The sequence below is a fragment of the Gopherus flavomarginatus genome, chromosome 1 (assembly GCF_025201925.1).
Source record: "Gopherus flavomarginatus isolate rGopFla2 chromosome 1, rGopFla2.mat.asm, whole genome shotgun sequence".
Classification (NCBI taxonomy): Eukaryota; Metazoa; Chordata; order Testudines; family Testudinidae; genus Gopherus; species Gopherus flavomarginatus.
In genome coordinates, this window is record NC_066617.1 from 78266339 (window position 1) to 78291460 (window position 25122).

General features: G+C 42.1%; 1 protein-coding gene across 9 annotated transcripts in view; it reads right to left on the minus strand.

Moving 5' to 3' along the window:
- Positions 1-1863: 1863 nt before the first annotated feature.
- The window catches only part of PPFIA2 (PTPRF interacting protein alpha 2), a 655361-nt gene continuing 632102 nt past the window's right edge, over positions 1864-25122 (minus strand). For 5 of the 9 annotated variants that reach the window (XM_050934451.1, XM_050934442.1, XM_050934473.1 and 2 more), the window contains 7 exons: positions 22539-22714; positions 21674-21771; positions 16730-16905; positions 16575-16643; positions 9962-10121; positions 8568-8659; positions 1865-4098 (listed from right to left, as the gene is read on the minus strand). In XM_050934451.1, coding sequence (XP_050790408.1) covers positions 8601-8659; positions 9962-10121; positions 16575-16643; positions 16730-16905; positions 21674-21771; positions 22539-22714 — 738 coding nt within the window. In that variant the 3' untranslated portion in view covers positions 1865-4098; positions 8568-8600. Of the gene's footprint in view, positions 4099-8567; positions 8660-9961; positions 10122-16574; positions 16644-16729; positions 16906-21673; positions 21772-22538; positions 22715-25122 lie in introns of all 9 variants that reach the window. The other 4 variants (XM_050934433.1, XM_050934413.1, XM_050934482.1 and 1 more) reach the window with 2 other exon arrangements.

Below are 25122 nucleotides of genomic sequence, written 5' to 3' on the forward strand. Positions count from 1 at the left end.
TTGAGTCCATATTAGTTTTATGCTTTACCAACCAGGATGAATAAATTAACAATCCTGCTGTCCTGTTCGATTCAGGTGAAATCCACCACCTAGGCATGGCCTAGCCACTACCTAAGACCTCAAAATAAAGGGTGAGGTGGGGGACTTACACAGGGGATAGGCCTTCAGGTTTTAAATTTTCACTCATGAGACAGCGATGTGAGTAAGTTTGCTCATGTGGTAGTACTGTTGACTTCAGTAAATTACTCACCTAGGTGTTTGCAGGATCAGCTTGTTAAGTTTGGCTATAAAAATGACATTTTGCAGTTTTCTCTTTCTACTGCATTTGCTGTTGCTTTGTAGGTATCTAAGATGATCTCTATGCATGTCTTTGTAGCTTTGGAGGGAAGACAGAAATGTCCCTATGAATGCTGCAGTGCTGTCTGTCTACCTTGGCTTCATTAGCTAACTAATGTTAACCTAAAGTGTACTGCCTAATATGGAGTGAATGAAAAGCTCCAAAAGTTGCCCCTTCTGAACAGTAGTGTCAAGCTGTGAGGTATAAAATTGCAGAAAATCTAAATTATTGACACTAACAGCAGAGCACTGTACAACAAATATGGCAGCTGTTAATATAAACCTAGAGCCTTCTTCACCACTGCCTTGCATGTTGTTTAGATCGGTGGGGAAAATGATACCAAATCAGATGCCAAATATTTTTGTGAATATGAAAAATTCAGTATAGCAGGCTAGTTTTGTTTGTACTTTAAGAACTACTTTATGAGTCATTAGTTTGGACTGTAGAGTTGTATGCTAGTTGCTTTCCTGTGTAATTGATGAACATTTAAAAGTAAATTATAGTCTTTTGGGTTAATTTTTTTCTTTCGTAAATAGAATGGCAGTGGAAGTCCTCGCAGATGTGAGAGGCTAGCTTAAAGCTATGTTACCAACTGTATTCATGCTTATCAATACGTAAGGAATGAGTAAGATAGTATGAGTGTAAGAAACCAATCACAAGGCTTGAACCAAAATATTACTGTGTAAGGCTAATCAAGGTGTAACTGGAACTGTATATAAACCTGCAGTAGTAGCAGCCAGAGAGAGATGTAACCCATGACAGCAGACACTCAGGACTGGACCGGAAGCAGTAGCTCCAAAGGGACATCGAGGGTTCTCGTTGCCTAGTGGTTCAATCTCTGGGAAGTTGGAACCTGGCCAGTCTGAGTCATCCAAGATCTAAAGTAACACCCATGTCTGCAGCCTGTCACCAGCATCAATGGAATGTGCGTGGGAGTATAAGTGCACAAATAATGGAAACAAGCAATAAATCAAACCTCAATACTGTTTTGGTTTGACCTTTTTTTTTTTTTTTTTGGTGGTTATTTCTTGGCTGGTTCCAAGAAAGGGTAATCTGAGAATGGAATGGACCCTTTAAATGAAATTCCTTTTAGTTGGCTGCTGTTCCTTTTTCTGCCAAGGTTGAGATGCATTATACTTGCACCACTACTCTTGATGGTGCATTAGAGATAAATAGGCGCTCAGAGATGCAAAATTGATAATTTTCACTAGTGCATTAAGGAATTAAATTGTTTATAAAAGTGTTTCTGGAATTTTAGTGGTGATACAAAAGGCAAAAATAATTGTTTGGCCATGATGTTATGGTTTCAGACTGTATTTTATTTATACTACTGTTTGATGGTCTATGCACAACCATGTGAGGGCCCTTTGTATAGGGGGTAACATCCTCCTCCTTGCACAGCGTGGCTACTGGCTGATTATCAAGAGTTTAAGTACCCTGAAACTAGAAGAGCAGTGATTTTCACTTTTTTTTTTTTTTTTTTGGAATACCAGCTTTCAAAGTTTTGTTCGAGTCTAGTGTTTGAACCCCCTATAGTGTTTTGTCTGTGTGCTAAAGGAGTGTAAAATGATATTGTGACAACTGTGGCCATCTTAGATTCTGGAACATTTATCTTAGCCAACCTAAATCATACATAAGGCAGACACATCTTTGTGAACTATACCAGCCAAAGAACACCCTAAAACCCTGGACACTTGGATAGCTGAGAATGGATTTGAACAGCTACCACAGTTGCAAGTTTTTAATGTTTTTCTTGAGAATGGCAATCTAACTCAGCAGCAAGGGGAAATAATTAGAGAGAGGCTCTGGGTCAGAACTGTTCACATCCAGCTTTAAGCTTTTATGAGTCGCCTCCCCCCCCGATCTTCCAGAGTAAGAGATTTAGGGGTTAGTCTTCTAGAGGCATGTAACTTGTTGCTCAATTCACAGGGATTTCTCCTGTGCGCTGCTCCTGGTTTGGGCTGAGACCCTGTGAAAACTGCAATAAAACCCAATAAATACTGGACTGGAACATAATGAGGGGTTTGCTCAAAAGAGACAAGAAGTACTGAAAATGTTGGAGTTTGCACTGTATTTACTTGTTTTTTCACTAAAACAATCAAAAGGGGGGAAACATTAACATGAAAGCTAGTTAAGGCTGAGGAATTTGAAGTAACGTCTTTATACTATAGCTTTACTGTCTTGACAGTTTGATCAAATTCACCATATCCTACATATAAGCAAGTTTAGTGCTCCCTCTAGTGGCAGACTTAACATTAAGCTCATGTTGATGATAATCTCTGCCGGGGAAAAAATTCTTACACTTTGAGATGTTCCAGTCATCCGAACTGCTTTTCCATGCTATCATATACCCAACCTTATAGATATTAAACACAAATAGCACTGAATATTTTTATTGACAATGAGTGAGAAAAATCTGTCGCCATTTGATTGACTGAAATCTGTCAAATGAAAATAGACAATAAAACAAATGTTTAGGTACGTGCAAACATTGCAGATCAAAATGCTAAAAGAAATAACTAAAAGACAGATCTTGAGATAGTATCAAGCAGCAGAAAATTTGCAAATAGGTCAACGACATTATTAAATAGGTTTTACTTTGGAACTTCCCATATAAACAAAGAATAAACAACACTACCACCACCAAATAAAGCCACAGTAGGTAATAATTGCTCTTCTAAACTTTTATACACTATATATTATCATTCTGTCTTTCAGTTATTTCCTCTGATAAAACTGACTTGCAAGAAGTCTCAGCAAGGCCATCTTGGCTAAAAGCATAACGTTAGACAGGAATTTGTCTAATGCCCTGTTACAATGAAGAAATGGTGGGGTTTGGCATTTTTTAAATTTTCTTTTTAATAGAAAACTTGAACATCAGCTTCTTTGCAACGTTCAGATTTTTACATCCCACGCTGGCTGGAACAAAAAGGTGGCTCTTGGTAAAGCAAGGTTCTTCTTGGTCCACAGGTAACACAAGAGAATGTTTGTTTTTTTTAAATATATATTTTTTCGGTAATTGCTTTTGACTCTTGTAAACAGTTTTGTTGTTTTTGTTTTTAAGAGGCGAGCCATCACAGTGCATTTCTACAGGTATTACAGGTATCTGACCTTTCTGCTTGACTTTATAGGTCCATTTTGGCTCCAGTTCCAGTTTAAATCATCCTTTCATACATCTTCAGAGGCAGGTGTTCAGCTTTAAATATTGACAGATTTTTAAGCAGGAACAGGTTGTAGCTTCTAACTGCTAAACATATTAATTTGACTGTTACAATCAAAAAACTATAAAAATGGTGGAATGGAAAGATACAAACATTATTGTTGACACTGTATTGTCAAGTGTTTGCACTGGGACCCCATGTACTATAGATTTTATTTTTAAAAAATCATTTATATTCCTTTACATACACAAGAAATACACAGTAAATACATAGATGGCTAGTATATTACAATAAAACAGATGAACAATGTAAAAAATGAGTGGCTCCAGTGGATAAAACCGTTGGTTGTGCACTACTGCCAAATTTATGATGACAGATGCTTGGGTTTTTTTTTGTTTTGTAAACGATTTAGGTGTTTTATTACTCTTGTATTAAACTAACCAATAACTTAATACATGAAAAGAACATCACATTTTTTTAGCTTGATAAAACTTTGTGTTCTCTTCCTTAATTACCCTGTTCTTGAAGAGACCTTTACTGCTCCTTTCCCCTAAAATAGTGGTAGTGCACTTCAGGTAAAGTAGAAGAAAGAGATGATATCTAAAGACAAAAATAAAAAAAAAACCCATTAATTAGCAAGATTCTTGATTATATCCTTTTTGCCCAGACTTGATTTACAGTGAGCCCACTGGACATATAAACAACACTTCATACTATCTTGTTTTGCCAAAACTTGAGTTTGAGAGAAAGATTAAATTTTCATTTATTGTAAATCTTACATCTCTTTCTGTGAATGTATAGGCGAGAATGGAATTTAGCTGTAAATCTTCACATTAATCATTTACTAACGTAGAAATTATTTTTCAAACTATAACAACTTATAGATTTAGCATATTATATATTTGAAGGCCATATGAGGCCTTCCAGTATAAAAAAGTTGTGTACACTTAAAAACTTTACTCTACACACACTAAATTTTATGTCCTCCATCCTGCAGATAGTCAAGGACGGACAGCTTAGGGCTGCACGTACTTGAACCAGGAAGCAAAAGCTGTTAGTTATGTATGAAGTCTTGGTCCATCCACTGCAGAACCTAGTTCTTTTGCCTCGAAGCTTAAAGTCTGCACATCAGTGCTCCTTCTCCTAATTCAAGTTCCTTCTCTTTGGGACCAAAGAGAAAAAATATTCCAAAAATCCAGAATTGCAGATTAGTTGAGAAGAAAGAAAAAGAAGAGGGAGAGAGACAATTCCCTGTTTCAAGCTTTGGAACTTGCTCCATGGGGGAGAGAACCAGAAAACCCATCACTTCACCTCCCATTTCATGGGGCTCTCAGGTACCATTTGCTTGAGGGTTGGATGGTCTTGCATGGTCTGAGACCCTCTAGCATGCAAGTCAGCCATTTCCTGTCTCAGTGAGACAAGACAAGTGTGTATGTTTAGTTTACTCCTACTAGTTCTTCATGTGACTAAGCATTGGGAGGGAGGTTGTCATTCGTCCCTATCTTGGACTCTTGTCTAATCAATAGTGAGCTGCCCAAGTTGCATATGAGTAGTCATCCTAGGTCAATGCTTCACTGTGATTTCCTTTGTTCAGTGGAGCTGGAGTACATCTACCTTGTGTCCCTAGCCACTTAGGATACCAGTGCTTTGAGCTATGAGACAGTTGTTGCCTGTTCACACCCATCTTTTCAGGAGTCTCCTGCTCCCTCAGTTTTTTACGAAGATCCTGGTAGATTTCATTGCTAATCATGGGAAAGGGTACATCTCTACTTGGGTGTTATCTGTAACCAAGTCCCTTTATTATCTCTCTCAGAAAAATCCAGTACCCACCGGTAACTAAGCAAGTGTTGCAAGCCTTAGCTGTGAATGGTCCTCACCACCTGACTAATAAAAGTGTTTTGTCTTCTGAGCCAGGTTACAAGCCCTACTGAGCTTTCTTCCCGATCCTGACCTAGTCAAATTTATTCTTTGGCACATCAGAGCCTGTGAGAATCTAGTTTCCAGGTATCTTCTTCATCTGAAGTTGCTGAAGTTTTTCCTTTTGTCCAAATGGCACTTATCCCCTTCCCTTGAGGAAACTCTTCATTCCTTAGGAAGCTTGGTTTGCCCTAGTATAGTGTTCCCATTGCCTCACATGTTGCTAGAATTCTAATTTCTACCCTCTCTGAACCAACTGTATATCACCTCAGATATGATTAGCTTGGATTTGGGTACTCTGCTGGGTCAGTACAACTGTGGATGTCGTCCCTTTTATGTAGACTAATTAACCTTACAAGAGAAATATACCACTAACAGTACAATGCAACAGAATCCTCACCTTTGTTTTATATAGCTTGTCTGTAGCTACAGTTATCACATTTGCTTTTGTATACATTTTTATTAAGATCATTTTCTAGCCTCCTTGAAATTTTTGCAGTTGCATATAATAACAGTGAATGAGACCATCTGAATAATTACTGTAGCATATTCCCTCTATAAAAAGTGGGCTGGAAATTAATAAAACCAGTATTACATTAGTAACATTTTAGTCATTCAAATGTTAGGGATGGGCAACTGGAAATTAAAGGAAGAAATTATTGATCCTTCTCACTGGAAAGATGACTTGTAATAAACATGTAATTGCAAATGACTGGCCAAAGGCATTGACCCATTAGACATCACTCATTCTCAAGGTAGCAGCAATACTCCTACAGAGTATATTAAACTTATTTTTATAATATTCTATAAATGTATTTTGTTTAAAATACAACACGGTGCAGCTCCAGTGATCTTTTGCTCCTGCTTATCTATTTTTAGCTTTTGGGTTCTTGGGCAATAACAGAGCTCCAGCAGTAACAGACTGATCGGATAATTGGAAGTTAACGCATTTGCAGTCCCTGCCCTTCATGTATTCATGGTACTTTGAAACTCTCTGGGGCATGTCACCATAAATTACATCCAGGGGAGGCTTACAATATTTGGGTAATTTTAGTTGCACACCATTGTAACAGTTTTTAAATTATGATTTTTGATCTCAGTATTATGCCTTTCAAGCTTAAAGCAACACATGCTTAATGCCTGCTCCCTTTGAACTGAATGAGAGTTTTGTCATGAGGTAGCACTGGGCCCTAAATGACTCAGCCATTGTTCTCTGGTAGAGATGGGCTGTATTGTCATCCTTACAGGATCATGCACTGAGGCTATTAGAGCACAAGGTTTGAAACCAGATCTGAATTTTTCCTAAGTGATTCAGAGTTTGAGTCCAGAAGGGAACATTAGAACATGTAGGTTGATCTCTTCTATGTCTCTGACCATTAAGTTTCATCCAGTTACCCCTGTATTAAGTGTCAAGAGGTGTTTGGCTAAAGCATATTCCTCAGAAAGTCTTGATCTGAACACATTAAGAGATGGAGAATCTGCCCCTTCCTTTGGTAGTGGACTGCTCATTATTTCCCAGGGCTTACAACATTCTAAGCCCTTCAATTGGCATTAAAAAAAAAATCAACTTGACAGAAATGCTTCCTCCTCATCATCCATACAAATATTTACCAGCCTGAGGTGCAGGATGGTCAGATTCGCTGCTGAACCTATAACAGTTTTTTACTACATACAAATGATATGAATTTTATTTTACTACTCTGCATGGCTAGAAAAGGAAAGGGGAGATTTTCAGCTTGCCTAGAACTTGCCTAACTCCCACTGAAATCAATGAGGGTTAAGCCCAGATCCTCAAAAATAGTTAGATACTTACATCACCTGGCTTTACAGGTGAAAGGCTACAAAACAATTCTTAATGTTTCAATAACACACATGGCATATATAGAACAATGGTTGTGTGGTGTAAAATTTCTTTTGAACTCATTGGGAGAAAACCTACGCATCTCATTTGTGAGTAATGCTGTAATCCAAACTCATGGTTTAATACACTATTGTGTATTTTTATTCTTTCTCTCTGTGTACATGTATATAGAAAGATAGAGCCAGCTGAATACTATGTTGACAGGTGCTTTATAAATGCCTATGATTATCTGCTGAAACTTAAAATGGAAAGGAAAACTGTTATTTAAGTAAAATTAGCATGAAATGGTGGCATATTAATGGAAGTGCTCATCATATTCTTATTTTTGCACGACTGATGATTTGATAACAAACAATATATTTTCACACAGCTGTATTTTGTTCAGAAGTCTATTTGTACAACTAGTACAGTGTGTAGATTACAAACGATGAGATATTTAAGTAATAAGAACTACTACATACGACCTGACCTCTGTGTATATCTAGTCCAGTATCCTGTCTTTGCCACTGACGAATATCAGGTGCTTTGCAGAATGTGTAAGAACGTTCATAACTGATAATGTTGGAAGACCTTATCCACAGGAGATGTTTTGTTCTAACTCATGCCAACCACCAGCCAAAAGATGTCCTAAAGCGGGTTTACAGCTCTAATTTTTTCTAAAGTAAATGTAGTGTAACTGTTCTCTCTTATTAGGCTCCTCTCTAAAGTGAAGTTCCCCAGTATCTCATATGCATGAAAATTCCTCCTTTTTACACCATCATCTCATCCATACAGTGAGACCCTGAAGTTCCTGTCAAACTTTCTCTTCTTCGGGCACCAGAAGCATTTTAGAGAAAGCTATCATAGAGACCTGACTCTGTGCCTTTCTCCTAATTAGTTGAATGTAGGCTCCAAGACCCTGCCTCTCCCTAATATGTACCATGACCACAGATTCCTCCTGAGCTCTCACTAGCAATTCACCTAGATGTCTCAACACATTTTCTTGGTCAGTATCATCACAAGCTATCCATCTTAAACAGCATCCTTATCTCTTGGCGGGCATGACCAGTTTATTAGAAGGGATGTCCATGAAAGAGAGGGAGAAGTTGCTGTTTGAGATGGGAGGTGGAATAACACGCTAGCATCCCCCAGACTGAGCCCCACTTACTTAGGATTTTTTGGTTTTTTTGGATAAATTAGACGTGCTGGGGGCAATGGACCCCATCTTGGCTTTCATTCCAGTAATGTCAGTGAATATGGGGTATAGTGTACATTTATACAGCCTCCATGATGGCTTTTTGTGAATACTCACAGCAATTCAGTGCTGGCTTCTTTGCTAGCCTTGTCAACATGAGTATGTGCGAACTGTAGAGCTGTCTAACCTCTGCAATCGTGATGAAGCAACTGCAAATTGGAAAAAAACCCTCTTTAGAATAACGAAGAAAATTAATTAATATATTTTCCCTCCCTAAAAATGTGACTGTTAAATTACTAGGTAGCTCATTCTGTCCAACCTTCTGGGTTTGGTCTGGTCTATACAACTCATTTAGTGTAGCTACATGTCTGAGTTACTGTTGAAAATTGGACTGCTTCAGGAAAAATAAGAGGTTTTCCAACTTAACTGATGCCATTATTATTGTTAATACAGCATCACAGGTGTGCATTACAGTTTATAACAAAATAATGTTCGTATCACAGGAAGGTGGGAAATATGGTCCTGGAGCCTGGCTTAATGGACACAGAATTGGGAGGCAAGTAGCCCTGAGCTCAACTGTCATGTCAGCAACAGACTCCCTACACTGTGTGACCTTGGCAAGTCACTTAATCTACTCCGTGCTTTAGTTCCCTAGCTGTAAAATGGGAATAATACTTTCCAACCTCACAGTGGTGCTAGGAGGATAAAATCCATTACAGAATGTGCAGTGTTCAGATCTAGTGGTGATTAGGGTTATGTCAGTACCTACTTAGATAGTACCTTTATTCATAGCTGGAAACTGCCTTTGAAACTGATCCCTTCTACCCTAGGACTTTGCATTAGTGCTAAAAAGTACAGAATAGAGAAAAGCATGAACATGAGCAGTGTAGTCAATGGAATTAGTGATGCGGTTAGTAACTTATGCCATTTGTGCTACTATATAAGATGTTTTTAAAAAGATACACTTCTCAGACATGGAATGTAGAGGGATATATTTTTATACCAAATTCTTTAAACAGCTGAAAAACATAGCAACTACCACCCATATACCAAGACACAGAAGACGCAGAAAATTAGAAGCATTATCAGGTAGACCACAAACACTGTCAAGAATGAAATACTATTCTGTGGTGAAATGAGTGCAGTGTTTCTTTTTCTGTGTAGAAGGGCTAGAGGGATCATTAAGACTGGTACTAGATAACATTGCCAATAACTGCAATGTGGCCTTTGCCTTCTGTTTACCCAGGGTCTTGATATTTAACTGCTAGCAACGACAGTTACTTCCATCATTAAGCCGAGGGATCAGATAGGACAAGAAAAGTAATAGTACTGCAAACTGAGATTCTGGAACACAACTTGAAAAAGACTCGGGGGGAGGGCACACCATGTCACTGCATTTCCCTCCCCCAGTTGATTAAACCTCTATTTACCTGTGACCATACTAAACTTGTTCAATTTCAGGCTTAGTGCTAATTGCCCAAGTTCGTGTTAAGTACCAAAACACTTCATACCATCAGTTGTCATTTTTCGTGACTGCCCCGATGTTGTAGTTAATCTGAATCCAGCTGGAAGTGTTTCTGAGGAGCCAGGCATCATGCTGATCCCATGGACCTCACGTGGAGGAAATTGTCTTCGCCAGGAAGGGCCACGTCTGAAGTTCTTGTCATCGCTCTGCCAATACAAATGTTTGTGTTTGATAAAACTAAATTAAATTCATGATTAGTTATCTGGATGGTTGCTTCTTCTCCAGCAAATAGATTACTGCATGTTTCATGCAATCCAATAAAAAGAAAGTGTATGTGAGACATTCAAAGTTTCTAAAGCAACTGCTCTTACAAGAAATACTGGATCAGAGGGCTTTTCCTTGAATCTTTTGCATGATACACTATCAGAGTTTTTTGGCTGCTGATGTAGAACTTTCTTAAAAATCAAGGAGGCATAAAGTATCGCCACATAGGCTGTCTATTGAATTCAAAGGCAGGAAATACTGATCAGATGAGGAGGAATAAAATGATAGAAGAACTGAATGTTTGGATTTAAAAGCTGTATTCAGTTAAATTTCATGTCTGATTTTACTATTTAGAATTTGAGTCACATATATATTCTTTTTTCAACATAAATTCCAGTCACCTGTCATATACTGGAATTTATTTATTATTTTTAAATAATTTCAGTTTACATGAACATTTGTACCATGTATTTGTAACCACATGCAGAAAATCCTAGCTAGAAATACTGAGTCTGATAAAAGAGAAGACTAATGGTGTGGGTTCTTCTCTTGGTGGATCTGTGCCAATTTGCGTTAATACTAATGAAAACAACATATGAGTACCGTACCTAGAGGGAGATATATTAAGTCAGCAATTTATAAACCACTTATCAAATTTCAATAAGTGGTTCTTGAATAGATTAATATTGAGTAAAAAACAAATAGTGAAATCCAGTTCTAAACCAGTTCAACTATCAGTATTTTCTCACAACCTGCTGTAAGGAACAAAGTATGGTTCTGAAAGTATTTTTCATACATCCTACTCCTTTTAATCTATCGAACAGAGTTTTGTCTTCCCTGATCAGGAGGCAAAGATCTGTCAATCAGAGATGGTATATAACTAGGGCCCTACCAAATTCATGGTCATGAAAAACATATCAGGGGCTGTGAAATCTGGCTACTGTAAGGGAGACCAGATTTCACAAAGCTAGGTAGTTGGAGAGCGGCAACTGCGGGCCAGGAGCACAGCTCTGAAGGCAGTGCTGCCACCAGCAGCAGCAGCACAGAAGTGAGTGTGACGGGGGGGGGCAGGGTTGGCCTTATGGGTGGACAAGTGGGTGACCACCCAGGGTCACATAGTCAGAGGGGTGCCGTGGTCACCTGTTACAAACACACACAGAACCAACCCAAGGCTTCTTAACTCTTGAATGCTGGGCCTGGGCCTGGACCTGGGAAGGGGCAGGGCTGAGGGTGCCCCAGCTTGGGGTTCCTACTGTGTGCCAGGCTCCAGCTGCTTGTCTCGGACAGGCTGGGGAAGTACAGGCCTTCCTCTTCTTCGAGTGATTGCTCATGTGTATTCCACAATAGGTGTGCGTGCTTGCCACATGCACCGGTGCCAGAACTTTTTCCCCTAGCAGTACCCGTAGGGGGGAGCGCCCCGTGACCCCTGGAGTGGCACCTGCCTGGTGCGGTATAAGGGGCGCTTCACGCTCCCCCCACCCTCAGTTCCTTCTTGCCGCCAGTGAAGGTGCGGCGGAACTGCTCTGCTCCAGCTCTGCTGTTGCTTGTCCACAGAACTGTTCATTGCGTTCAGCATTAGTACCTATAGTTAGTTAGCTGTTTATTTAGTCAATGAGCCCGGGCCTGGGCATGCCCCGCGCCCCGGGGTTTAAGTCTATGCCAAGAAGTGACCCGCATGCAGACTGCGCTGCTTGGAAGAAACCCCCTATGAGCGAAAGGTGCAAGATTTGCAAGTCGTTTAAGCCTCGAACTAAAAGAGAAAGGGACATTGGGCTTCAAGCTATATTGATGGAGTCGGTTCTGGCGCTGCCCCTGACCCCAGCACACTACTCCGAGCCGGTACCCAGCACCACGGTGTCAGTATGCGGTGACCCTCTGGTGCCATCGACCAGCCAGCACCACTCCCCATCCACGGGGCAGACCAAGGGCCAGGAAGACTCCCCTTCGCAGCGGCATTGAGGGAAATCTGGGACAGAGGCTAGGCCCATGTTGGGCAGTCCTCAATCCCCACCGGGCCCCAGGCCTCTGACTCAAGTTGAGCACAGTAGCCCAGCCCCTCCGGGACAGGCCTCTCCAGGATATCATGTCCATGCTGGTGCGCCACCGATGTCGGCCCTGCACTCCAGAGGCAAGCCGCCACTGGGATCTCCATGGTCGCCTCCGGCCCGGTACCAGTCTCGGGAACATTCCCAACGCTGATCACTGCCCAGTAACCGCTTGGGGCAGAGTCCAGGTGGATCACTCAACGTCGACCAGCCTGTCTGGGTGGATCCCGTCAGGTCAGAACTCACAGCACCGCTCGTCCTCAAGGAGCGAACATCAGTGGGACTGCGGCTGGCGTCGCCAGCGGTCCTCATCTCGGACAGGGTACCGCAGTCAGTCATGGCATGGTCGTTGACGCCGTTCCCACTTGGACTCCCGCTCCAAGTTTCCATCAGGACATCGCAGCCCTGGCCGTCAATCACTGGCGTCTTGCCGTCGTGGGTCGCCTGTCGAGGCTATTCATGGAGCAGCTATTACCATTGGTGCCGGTCCTCCATGTCGCGATCGCGGTTCCATGGCCATCATAGATCCCGGCACCACCACTCCTCCCGGTCCAGAGACAGCAGCAGATCTTATGCCAGCCTGGTTTCCATTCGTAGCGGTCCTTCAATGGGCCAGGCCAGCCAACCTGGACAGGAAGCCCCACCGGTTCCACAGCAGGTGCAGTGGGAGCTTGCTCAGTGGCCGGAGGCTCAGAAGCACCATTGGTCCCCCTCTCCAGACCCCCAAGAAAGGAGTTGGTGGGATGTATGTCCTCGGCACCGTGCCTGGAGTCTGACCAGGTGGTGGACCCTCCGGAGCCGGCTGACACCCAGAGCACTGCACCAGTCTCTTTGCTCGTCCCACAGGAGGACTTCAGGGCCCACCAAGATCTCTTAAAGAGGGTGGCAGCAAGCCTACACCTCCAGGCAGAGGAGATGGAGGAGCCCTCGGACTCACTTTTTAACCCATCAGCCCAGGTAGGATGGTGTTAGTTCTCCATGAAGGTGTGGCTAAGATTTCAAATGCCCTCTGGCAAACACCGGCCTCGTTGGTCTCCATCTCTAATAAGATGGAACGCAAGTACATTGTACCCACTAAGGGGCATGAGTACTTGTATACCCACCCAGTGTCCAACTCCCTTGCGGTCGAGTCGGTCTACCACAGGAAACGGCAGGATCAGCCAGCCCTGACCCCAAAGAACAAAGACTCTCGGAGACTGGACTCTTTGAGCTTCCAGTTACGAGTGGCGAACCATCAGGCTCTCCTGGGCCTTTCATCCACCGGTGCAAGGGCCCACGGTATTTTCCCTGCTATGACTGGCCGGTTCCTTAAGGGTTTGGACCATCTTTTTTCATATTGTAGACTCCCATTCCCACAGTGGGACCTAAACCTGGTGTTGGCTTATCTCACAGGGCCCCCGTTTGAACCACTGGCCACATGCTCCTGATCTCAACTCTTGTGGAAGGCGGTCTTCCTGGTTGCAATCATGTCAGCCAGACGAGTCTCAGAGCTCAGGGCCCTGACCTCTGAGCCGCCGTACATGGTCTTTCATAAAGACAAGGTCCAGCTCCGCCCACATCCTGCGTTCCTCCCAAAGGTGGTCTCTGCCTACCACATGGGTCAGGATATTTTTCTATCAGTCCTCTGCCCCAAGCCTCACGCATCCAGTGAGGAACACCGTCTCCGCATGCTTCATGTGCAGCAGGCTCTGGCTTTCCAGCTTGAGCGGACTAAGCCATTCAGAAAGTCCTCGCAACTATTTGTTGCCTCGGCTGAGCACGCAAGGGGCCGGCTGACCTCCACTCAGCTGCTCTCCATCTGGATCACCTCATGCATCCGTACCTGTTATGGCCTGGTGGGAATCACTCCGCCAGCCATTGTGAGGGCACACTTGACTTGGGTGCAGGCCTCGTTGGCTACCTTATTCACCCACGTCCCCATCCAGGACATTTGTAGGGTCGCCACATGGTCTTTGGTTCACATGTTCACCTCGCAGTATGAGATCATCCCCCAGACCAGGGATGACACTAGGTTCGACAGGACTGTCCTCTGTCCTGGGAACTTGTGAACTCCTACTCACCTCCAACAGATATAGCTTGGAATCACCTATTGTGAAATACACATGAGCAATCACTCGAAGAAGAAAAGACAGTTTCCTTTCCGTAACTGATGTTCTTCGAGATGTGCTGCTCATGTCTATTCCATGTCCCGCCCTTCTTTCCCTCTGTCAGAGTTGTCTGGCAAGAAGGAACTGAGAGCGAGGGGAGCGCGCAGCTCCCCTTATACTGTGCCAGGCAGGCGCCACTCCAGGGATCACGGGGGCACTCCCCCCTACGGGTACTGCTAGGGGCAAAAGTTCTGGCACCGGTGCATGTGGTGAGCATTCACACCTACTGTGAAATACACATGAGCAACACACCTTGAAGAACACCAGTTACAGAAAAGGTAACTGTCTTTTTCCCAGTACAGGCCCCTCCTGGGGCCAGATCAGACCTGCCTCCAGGTACCTCCTCTGGCTGCAGGAAGCGCCATGGCTGCAGGAAGCTCTGCGGCTGCTGGCAGGGATCCCAGCTCTGATGCAATGCTGCCACCAGCAACAGCGCAGAAGTGAGGGTGTCAATACAGTGACTCCCTGACAATAGCCTTGTGTCAGGGTCTGCTTCCCACTTTGAACTTAACATCCAGAAAGTGGGGACCTGCTTATTCCCTTCTAAGCTTAATTCCTAGCTTAGATCTTATCACGCTGCCACCAACCCAAAATATAGTGTTTGGGTACACTCTCTATCCCCCAAAACCTTTCCTGGGGAACCCAAGACCCAAATTCCCTGGGTCTCAAAACAAAGGGAAATAAACCATTCCCCCCTCCTTTCTTCCTCCCAGATTTCCCCCTCCCCCCCCCCGGGTTACACTGGGAGATCACTGTGATTCAAACTCCTTGAATCTTAAAACAGAGAGGAAATTCACCTTCCCACTTCTCTCCCCCTCCCAGACTCTCCCTGAGAGAGACACAGTGATCCTAACACAGAGAGAAATTAACCTTTCCCTCCCCCTTCTTTCCTTTCCCCTCACCAATTCCTGGTGAGTCCAGACTCCGTCCCCTGGGGTCTCACACAAGAATAAAAAAATCAATCAGGTTCTTAAAAGAAAAGCTTTTAATTAAAGAAAGAAAAAAGTAAAAAATATCTCTGTAAAATCAAGATGGAAAATATTACAGGGTCTTTCAGCTTCACCTAGACGAGAGGGCTCCCCCTCCCAGCCTAAGTATACAAGTTACAGCAAACAGTGTTAAAATCCTTCCAGCAAAATACACATTTGCAATAAAGAAAACAAACAAACAAATGCCTAATCCGCCTGCTATCTAGTACTTACAGTATTGAATAGAAGAGACTTTTTCAGAAAGATTGGAGAGCATGTCTGGTCCTTCTCAGACCCCAGAGAGAACAGCACAAAAAAAAAAAAAGCACAAAACAAAGACTTCCCTCCACCCAGATTTGAAAGTATCTTGTCTCCCGATAGGTTCTTTGGTCAGGTGTTAGCCAGGTTTACTAAGCTTGTTTACCCTTTACAGGTAAGAGAGACATTAACCCTTAACTATCTGTTTATGACACCTTGTGATCACCCTCGGCACCTTTTGGGTCAGGACCTCCACGGTTACACCACCATGAAATTTCAGATTTATGTATCTACACTTTTAAAAATCTTATGACTGTGAAATTGACCAAAATGGACCATGAATTTGGTAGGGCCCTATAACTCCTGGCCCATCCAGTCCACTCAATTCTTTGCCTCCTACATGGGGGGCTCCAGCTCCCTTAGCCCTTCTAATTGTGTCATCTTAGCTTTTCTCTGCTAGTACAAGAAAGAAAGCTGAAGTAAACATTAAGACCTTAATCCCTCTGGTTCTAACATCTCCATCTTTAAAATAACCTGCCTATCTTACAGGACCATGGTGAAGATAAATTCATTGGTGTAGGTGTGAGGTACACTCCTACTATGGTGACAAGTGCCATAGGAAAAGCCTATAAGGAACTTAATAATTGCCTATTTAATACAGGATTTGGATGGTGTTCAATATAAGTATGGGACAATGCCCTCACTGATGATGAAAAGAAATATTGAACTGCTGCCTCATGCTCTGAGCATTGTGAGTCCGAGGCAGGAGTCCTGTGGGAAAAAATAGTTATATAATTAACACTCATAATGCATGGGGCATTAGTAGTAAGGTTGCACAGGCTACCTTAATTCTGGCATTTCCTAATTTTTGACTTTGTAGCCTTAATAACATTCTTTTAACGTGTGTATGTGTGTGTGTGTCAGCATCCTCCTGAACTTAGTGTGTGGCTTTCAAAGACATAAATTAAATTACTTACTTCATCAAGTCGTCTCTCAGTTCCTAGTGCTAAAAGATTGTTGTATTCTCTCTCGAGGATTTGCCGTGCCTATATATAACACATTAAATAATTAAAATAATTGAAAATAAGCAAAAATAAAATCCAGACAAGGTAAAAGTCAAGAAAGGACTTGCCTGGGTGTTTTGTGTTGGAATTTGTAATAATAAAGCTAAACTGCTGTAATCAAAGTTTTCATCCAGGGCTATAAGTGACCCATGTACACCACTTTCTAAGACATTATTTGCATATTCTCGTAGTCCAATAGCCTGTATCCAGCGTATGACTCGATCATTGCTCCAGACCAATACATCTACAAACACAATACAGTATCAGTTTACTATTAATTGAACTTTCATAAGCATACAGATACATGTATGTATATGGTAGTTAACCTACTACACTACTTTCCATACAAGGAATGCTAATACATGATTAAAATAACCTCAGTGGTTTCATTGTTGATACAGAGTCCGGAAAGTTGATTACCTGTGTGTCCATTCCCACTTGCTATTTAAACATACCAAATGACAACCCTCAGCAAACACAGTAGTGTCAGCAAACGGCTTTACAATTTTCAGAAAAGATTTTACAGATTCTTGAGAGAAAAAAAAATCAGGCCCCTGAGGTTCAACCTCAAGGGAAGGTGCGGTGGGATTAGTTAATCATCAGCTGAAGTGACATTTTCAGAGCGAGACACGTACATAAAATAGCTAGAGGTCAAAATCTATAGTTTTCTTATGTGACCGACACTAAAAAAAACACCTTGTGTTGACATTTTTAGTAACTAGCTGTTCTCACTTCTGAAAGTTGTTTCATTAAGAGCTGTGCTAATTAGAAAGCTATGGACAAGTAAAAGAGAGATGAGGTCTTATTTGAGGACTGGGTAAAAAAATAAATCTCCACATTAGAAAGAGATATTTGTATCACATTCTTAATATTTATTATTTTACTTACATGTGTAATGTTTTGCTTCTCTAATTAAACACAAATCAAAGATTGCTTTTTAATGATCTCCTTAACAGCATAAGTCTCAGGTGTAAATAATCATGAGCCACTGAAGTCGTCAAACAGCAATAAAGTTAATTTAAATGGAAATCCTTCCCTGGCTCCTGCCTCTGTTTGTTGCACCACCAGCAAAAAGAGGCTGGAAAACTGTTAGTTTGAAATTCTGTGAGAAGGACTCCTCAGCTGGTTTAGGGCAGTGTAACTGTTCTTCTTTGAGTGTTTGCACATGTCCATTCCAGTGTAGGTGTGTGCATGCCCCAAGCACAATTTCTGGATTTTTTTCCCCAGTGGGATCTGTTGGGTTGGCTTCAGCGCCCTCTGGTGCTGCATGCTCACAGCACTGGTATAAAGGGCCCTGCCGACCCTGCTTCCCTTCAATTCCTTCTTACCACCTGTGAAGGTTGCTGGAACTCCTCATTGCTCAGGCAATTTTCTCCTAGTGGCTTTTCTACTTCTTTAGTTATTGTAATTTGGTAGTTAGTAGGTAGTTTTTTCATAGATACGCTGAGATGCTCGGTGTTGAGTCCAATTGTGGCTCTGAGACAAGTCTTAAGGCTGCCTCCATGAGGAAGAACTTTTTGGTGCAGTGTTTGAAGTCCCTGCAGATTTAGCAATGGTCTTTCCTATGAGATTGCCCCAATCACTTGAGACAACTCAAGTGTGGGTCACTCAAAGGCATAGACTTACCACAGGAAGTGCATGCCCTGGCACCGGGAGGTGGAAGACCTCGCTAAGTGCAGAGGCATTCAAAACTGTTGATGTCTCTAGTATCCGACGCATCAGCCCTCAGCTGGGGAATCCACCTAAGGTGCTTCAGGTGTCTGGTTCCAAGAAGAGCTTTCCCTCCAGAGCTCAGGGCAGTTCACCTATCCTGTCAGGCATTTCTAACTGATATTACAAACAAGACTGTTTTGTTTCTCACAGACAATATGATGTGCATATTCTATATGAACAGACAGGGCAGTGAGTGTTCTACCCCCGATTCAGGAAGTAATCTGACTATGGGAGCTCGCCACTGATCATTCCATCAGTCTAGAAGTGTACTACCTTCCAGGAATGCAGAACCAGCTGGCAGGATTACCTCAGCAGGTCTTTCTCCTCTCACCACGAATGGTCCCTCCAACCAGACATCACAAGGGATATCTTCCAAAGGTGGGGGACTCCCCTTATAGACCTGTTTGCTGTCTGGAACAACAGAAAATGCCATCAGTTCTGTTCACTGTGACGTTTCAGCCTGGGGTCTCCCATAGATGCATTTCTGTTGTATACATTTCCTCCTGCATGACTGATTCACAAGGTTCTGATGAAGATCAAGCGGGACAGAGTGTGGGTCATTCTCGTAGCATTGGTTCACCAACCTCTTAGGCCTTTCAGTGGAGGCCTCACTATGGCTTTTGGTACACCCAGACGCCCGAGACCATGGTTGGCTGCTCCACCCGAACCTCAGTTCTTTTAATCTGACAGCCTGGAAGCTCCATGGCTGAATCCTGAGGAGGATCCTGAAAAGTCCTCCGTCAGGGCCACCTACCTTGCAAAATGGAAGTGGTTCTCCATCTGGTCCTTCTGGGGAATTCCACCTACCCAGTCCTCCCTGCAGCTCATCTTGGAGTACCTTCTGCTGAAACAACAAGGTCTGGTCCTCTTTTCAGTTCAGATTCATCTAGCGGCCATCTCAGCTTTCCATCCGAAGGTTGACAACAATCTGCTTTTTGCACAAGATGGTGATCAGTTTTCTCAAAAGCCTGGAGAGGCTGTATTCCCAGGTCAGAGAACCCATTCCTCCCTGGAATCTGAATCTTGTCTTGTCAAAGGTTACGGGTCCACTGTTTGAGCATGCTAGCAATGTGCTTGTTGTTATACCTCTTCTGGAAAGAGGCCTTCTTAGTGACCATCACTTCAGCCAGAAGAGTTTCAGAGATCCAGGCCCTCACATTGGAGCTGCCATATATGGTCTTCTTCAAGGATAAAGCCCTGTACTCACACCCATCGTTCCTCTCAAAGGTGGTCTCATAATTCCACTGCAGTCAAGCAATCTTCCTGCCAGTATTCTACCCTAAATCGCATGCAAACAGAGAGGAACAGTGCCTACACTGGATGTTAGATAGACCCTGGCTTTCTATAGATGAAGGACCATAACATTCTGCAGATCTACTTAGCTGTTCATAGCGATAGCGGAGGGAATGAAGGACCTACCCAGCTCCGCTCAGAGAATTTCATTCTGGTTTACTTCATGCATCTGAGCATGCTATGAACTCATGGGCATCTCACCCCTCAGCTAATTTGACTGCTCATTGTACAACATCTCAGGCCTCATCTGCCGCTTTCCAGCACAGATAGCTATTCAGGATATCTGCAGAGCAGCAACTTGGTCATTGGTGCACATGTTCTCAACGCACAGTGCCAACACCCAACAGGCTAGAGACAATGCCAACTTTGGCCACACAGTCTTGCAGCCAGCCTGTCCTTGTACTCCGAACCAACATCCTTTACAACTGCTTGTTAGTCACCTATATTGGAATGGATATGTGCAAGCACTCGAAGAAAAAACAGTTACTAACCTTTCTGTAACTGTTGTCCTTTGAGATGTTCATTCCAAAACCCACCCTCCAACCCCTCTTATCGGAAGCAGTTAGTAAGAAGAAATGGAACATGGTGGGTAGGGGCCTTTATGTTGGTGCTATGAGCACATGGCACCAGAGGGCATTGGAGCTGAAACAATGGATACCACTAGGGGAAAAAATTCCGGCAACTGCTCAGGGTGTGTACACACCTACATTGGAATGGAAATATGCAACACATCTCGAAGAGCAAGTTATAGAATGGTTAGTAACCATTTTTTTCTTCACTACCCATTCTGAAGTCCCTGCCGCAGAGAAGATTCCAGGGTTTGGATGGGGGAGTGACTGAAATGCAGTGTTCCAGCCATCCTTGGCTGTAAAATATTCCACTAGGGAGCATGTCCAATCAGCACAGATTGGAACAGCCTAAGGCCACTGTAACCTCTGCTGGGATCAGGGCTAGCACAGAACTAGCACCAGTAACCAGTTACTCCATGTGTTTCTCCACGCACACCCAGCAAATACTGGGCACACCAGGGAATTTGACCGTAAGTCCTCAGCACTATGTAAGTCTTTTGCATTGGAGTATGACACCATCTCTGCTGACGCAAGCACAGGTTCAGATGTTATAGTTAATTCTGTCCCACTAGTTCTTGTATTGTCAATTCTTCCAAAGAAAGTTGCACTTGAAAAGAGTTAACTGAAAATGTTCTGGTTTCCTTTAATACTAGGCAATGCTTAAAGGATTCCCTTCTAATAACAGTTTGAAAGAAAGCCTCACTCTTAAGTGCAAGACCTGTACCTTGAGCTTGCATGCTCTCTAGGAAGTCTTATGTAGGAAAATACTGTTTAACAACTATTACGTCATACAATAAACCTTGTTCTTTGGAAACTAACATTATGGGTCAAGGCCTGACCCACAGTGAAATGGCAAGTTGTAAATTTGAAACAGGTGCCTTTTCAGATCTTAAAGACCTGACTTGATGGGAATCCATCCATGTAATTTTATTTAAATCTGAGCTGCTTTAAAATTAGGAAACAAAAGCAATGATTTTCTAAAGCCTGACATTACGCTCCTAAATTCATGCTTAGGTATTGGCCAGATTTTCAAACATGTTGCACCCAGCAGCTCCCATTGACCAGCACTGGGGACATTCTGAGGCAGTTGGACTTATCAGTTTTATGGCCAGTTTCTACTGGCTGACTGGTGCAAAAGAACTATAGTGGGATCTGGTGCACAGTCCCTGCCCCAAAGAGCTTACGATCCAATTTGGCCAAACACATACACACGAACATATATTTGCAACAACCATTCAGGAATGTGTCCCGGTTTAGCAAAGTACTTAAGCATGTGCTTAACTGTAAGTAAATTCTTAAGTGCTTTGCTGAATAGGCATGGATTCAAATTTGTGCTTAAAGTTAAGCTCATGCGTAAATCATTTGTTGAATTGAAGACTATAGCTGAAGTCTCACACAGAAAAAAAAATCACAATACTCATTCCCTGAGACTGTTACCTTTTATTTCATGCTGACTCACTTCTCTTCTTCTTTCCAGTTCTTTTCTGTCATAATTCAGCCTCTTTAAGCACATGATCCCATACTGCAAGCTCGTTCTGTTATTTGAGAGAGGAACATTTACAGAGTAACATAAGAGATTTCAAAGAAAATAAGGTTGTGGATGCGAATGTATTTGAAGTATTTACTACATTTTATATACGGTAGTTCAGTGTGCTCATGTATCAAATCATAGGGGCAAAGAGTCAAAAAACATAACAGACTAAAAACTGAAATGGGCACAAGCAAAAATGAAAGGGGTTTAACTAAGTTATCAAGCAGAAATACATTTTACATTAAAAATGTATCCAAAACAGGCCAACAAATTATGTGAACTTAAGTGCTCTATTGAATCAGGATGTAGGCAGGAAGAGGTGTTTACTGCCAAATCAGATGGTAAAGAATACATCCTTGCAGGAATGGCTGCCTCCTTTGGTAGATGAACCTACTGCCCACTTGTTTTTTCCACTGTAATCTGAAGTAGCTTAAACATTTTCTTTATCATCATATTTCTTGTCTACCATCTTCTGATGCTGTGCCTTTTAATATATATTTTTTACAAGTCATGTAGTGTTACAGTTACATTTATGTATTAAGGCTACTCTCTGCATCATGGAATTGCATTCCATAACTAATCATACTTACAGTTGCTAGGTCAAAAGGAACCTCTTTCATTTTCACATAGTTTATTGGTGCTGATTGTTTATATTTTCATGTGGTTTTCTAAAGTTGGAAAAACCTTAAAACTAAAGCTCTGTTAGCTTATGCTGCACTGAGCATAATATTACATCCACATGCTCATTTTGAGAGGCCTTTGTAAACATACCGATGAAAGCTATCCACCATTTTTAAATGCACGCGGAGATCTTTCTTCGTCAGATGGTCTAACATCCTTGCGTCTACCAGGCACTCCATAAAGTAACTTCGGTACTGAGGTAAACCCAGACTGGGGAGCCATTCATTACCAATCCATTCATGGTTCATATCACCATAAGCAAGGGTCTATAGAAAAATAGGAGACTTCACGTTTTTATCTATTTGGGTCAATGCCACAGAATGAAGGCAGTTGATTCTTCTGCTGTGCCATTTCAAATAGGAGTTCACTGTCTAGGAAATTCACACTGCTTTGTGTAGTAATTCTGACAATACTACCATTTGGGCCTCAAATATGTAACTAAAACACTATTAGCTCTCTGTATACATAAAATATTTTTGTTACATAAAAATATGATCTCTCAATATCATGTCTACCACCTTTTGAAAATGGAAATTCTAGTTGTAATAAGAAATAATGCATTAGAAAATTCACATCATAGCAAAATCAAGAAAATCAGACATAGATTGAGGAAAATTTGTTACAAGCACCTAAGTGAGTTAGGAGGACAATGCTATTGAATTTCAAAGGGATTTGTTATCCCAATGCACGTATGTGCTTTTAAAAATCCTTCACTGCATTAACACAAGTGATATAATAAACCATTAGGATGAAATCCAGGCAACATTAAAGTGAATGGAAGTTTTGTCGTTGCTTCAATGAGGCCAGGTTTTAATCCACTGCTTTCTACATCTTATTTCACCAAGCAATTAGCATTATACATTTGTAGTCCCCCTGAAACACTGGTTATTTTTAATTGGTTCTTGGCCAAGTCTGCATACCTGCCTCTGCTTCCAGCCCCAGTAACAGTAAGTAGCCAAATGCACACCACTAACAATATGTTTAAAAGTGTGACTAGCACAAATGAAATGCACCTTGTGGGACTATCAATATGTGCATCCTTGAATAAAGAGAAAAAACAATCTTTGGAGAATTCCAAAAACACTACAATTCAGGAATACTTTCTGTGCTGTGAGATTATAGTTTCAAACAAAAATATGTGTGTAATGGGGTGCCTGCCCCACACTGGGCTCTAAGGGTTTAATAGAGCCCTCTGGAGGCTGTTCAGGAGGCAGCCAATCAGGCCTATATAGAAAGAAAGCTTCAAGGCAGAGGAAGGCAGTTCTCTGCTGGGAGCTCAGGGAGGAAGGACTGTGTCCCTGGAGGGCTGAGAGAACTGCCAGTACCCTGGACAGAGCAGTGCTGCTAGCAGGGACCGGGGGAGCGAGACACAGCTCCTCGGTGGCTGCTGGGTTTGCAGGCTGAGGCCCTGAGGCAAAGAGGATCCTGGGGCCATGAGGAAATGGCCTGACAATTTGCTGCAGTAGCCCAAGTGACTGAACAGCGGACTGCAGGTCCCCCGGAAGTGGGGAGCACAGTGTGTGGCACGGACGGAGGGCTGTGTTGCTGAAGAGGGCACCGTGGTCTTTGAAGAGATGTGGGTCCTACAGCAGAAGTGATGGCAGTGAGGCACCACCAGAGGAGGGTGCATTGGCATACTGAGCTAATCCCCAGGACAGCCAGCAGGAGGTGCCACAGTGGTGAGTGAACCCTGTTACAGAGTGTGATGTAAATGCACATAGAACTACTTTGGTATGGTTTATTTTAAGTATATAATCTATATTGTAGAAAGAGAGAGATTCTGCCTTCAATAATGCTCTGTGCAATCCCCTTGAAGTCAACCTAAAAATTGCAGGGTTTTTTTTTTTTTTTTTAAGAATCTCTCACTTCTCAGGATAAAACACATTTTTGTGACCATTGCTTGTTATTGCAATAGTTTCTTGTCTTATACTTAGATGGTAACAAACTCTTTGGGTCAGAAACTGTCTTTTAGTTATGTGTACATCGTGAAGAACAAAAGAGGGCTCTGATCCTTGACTGGAGTGACTAGTCACTACTCCAGTATAAACAAATAATAAATCAATCATCTGAAGTAGTGAAGAACAGAAATGGGCCCACAGAAGCCTACTACAAGAAACTAAAATTTGGAAAAAATAATTCCTGCACTTGTTCTTGATTAGTAATATTATTGTTACAGCTAACAGAAGGCTATTGATAAAACTGAATTAGAGGAATTAGGTGTTAAAAGCTCTGTTCTTTCAGATACTGACATGATATTTTGGCTAATTTTGATTAGAGGTAGAGGTGATGCCTACATATGTATTAAACGATGAAATTGCATATCTTTTATACCCAAATAATAATTGGTTTGCAAAAGGCATGTAGGTACATTGTTTCTTTTTTTGTGGTCCAGTTGTTTTGTAAAGTGTGTTGGTTTTCAGAACTGGAAACTATATACAGGAAGAAAAAAAAAAAGTCTGGTACTGCTTATAAAATATCTGTAATGGATAATCACAATAAACTTAACTAGTGATGAATATACAACTTAGAAGTTTAACACTCATGTACATTAAAATTATGTGGCACAAAACTGGATTTTTGACAAATAACTGTAGAAATGATTTACTTCATTGCTTACATTATCTATGTGCTTGGCATCTAGTTGTGAGCTACACATTCTAATGGCAATTTTTGC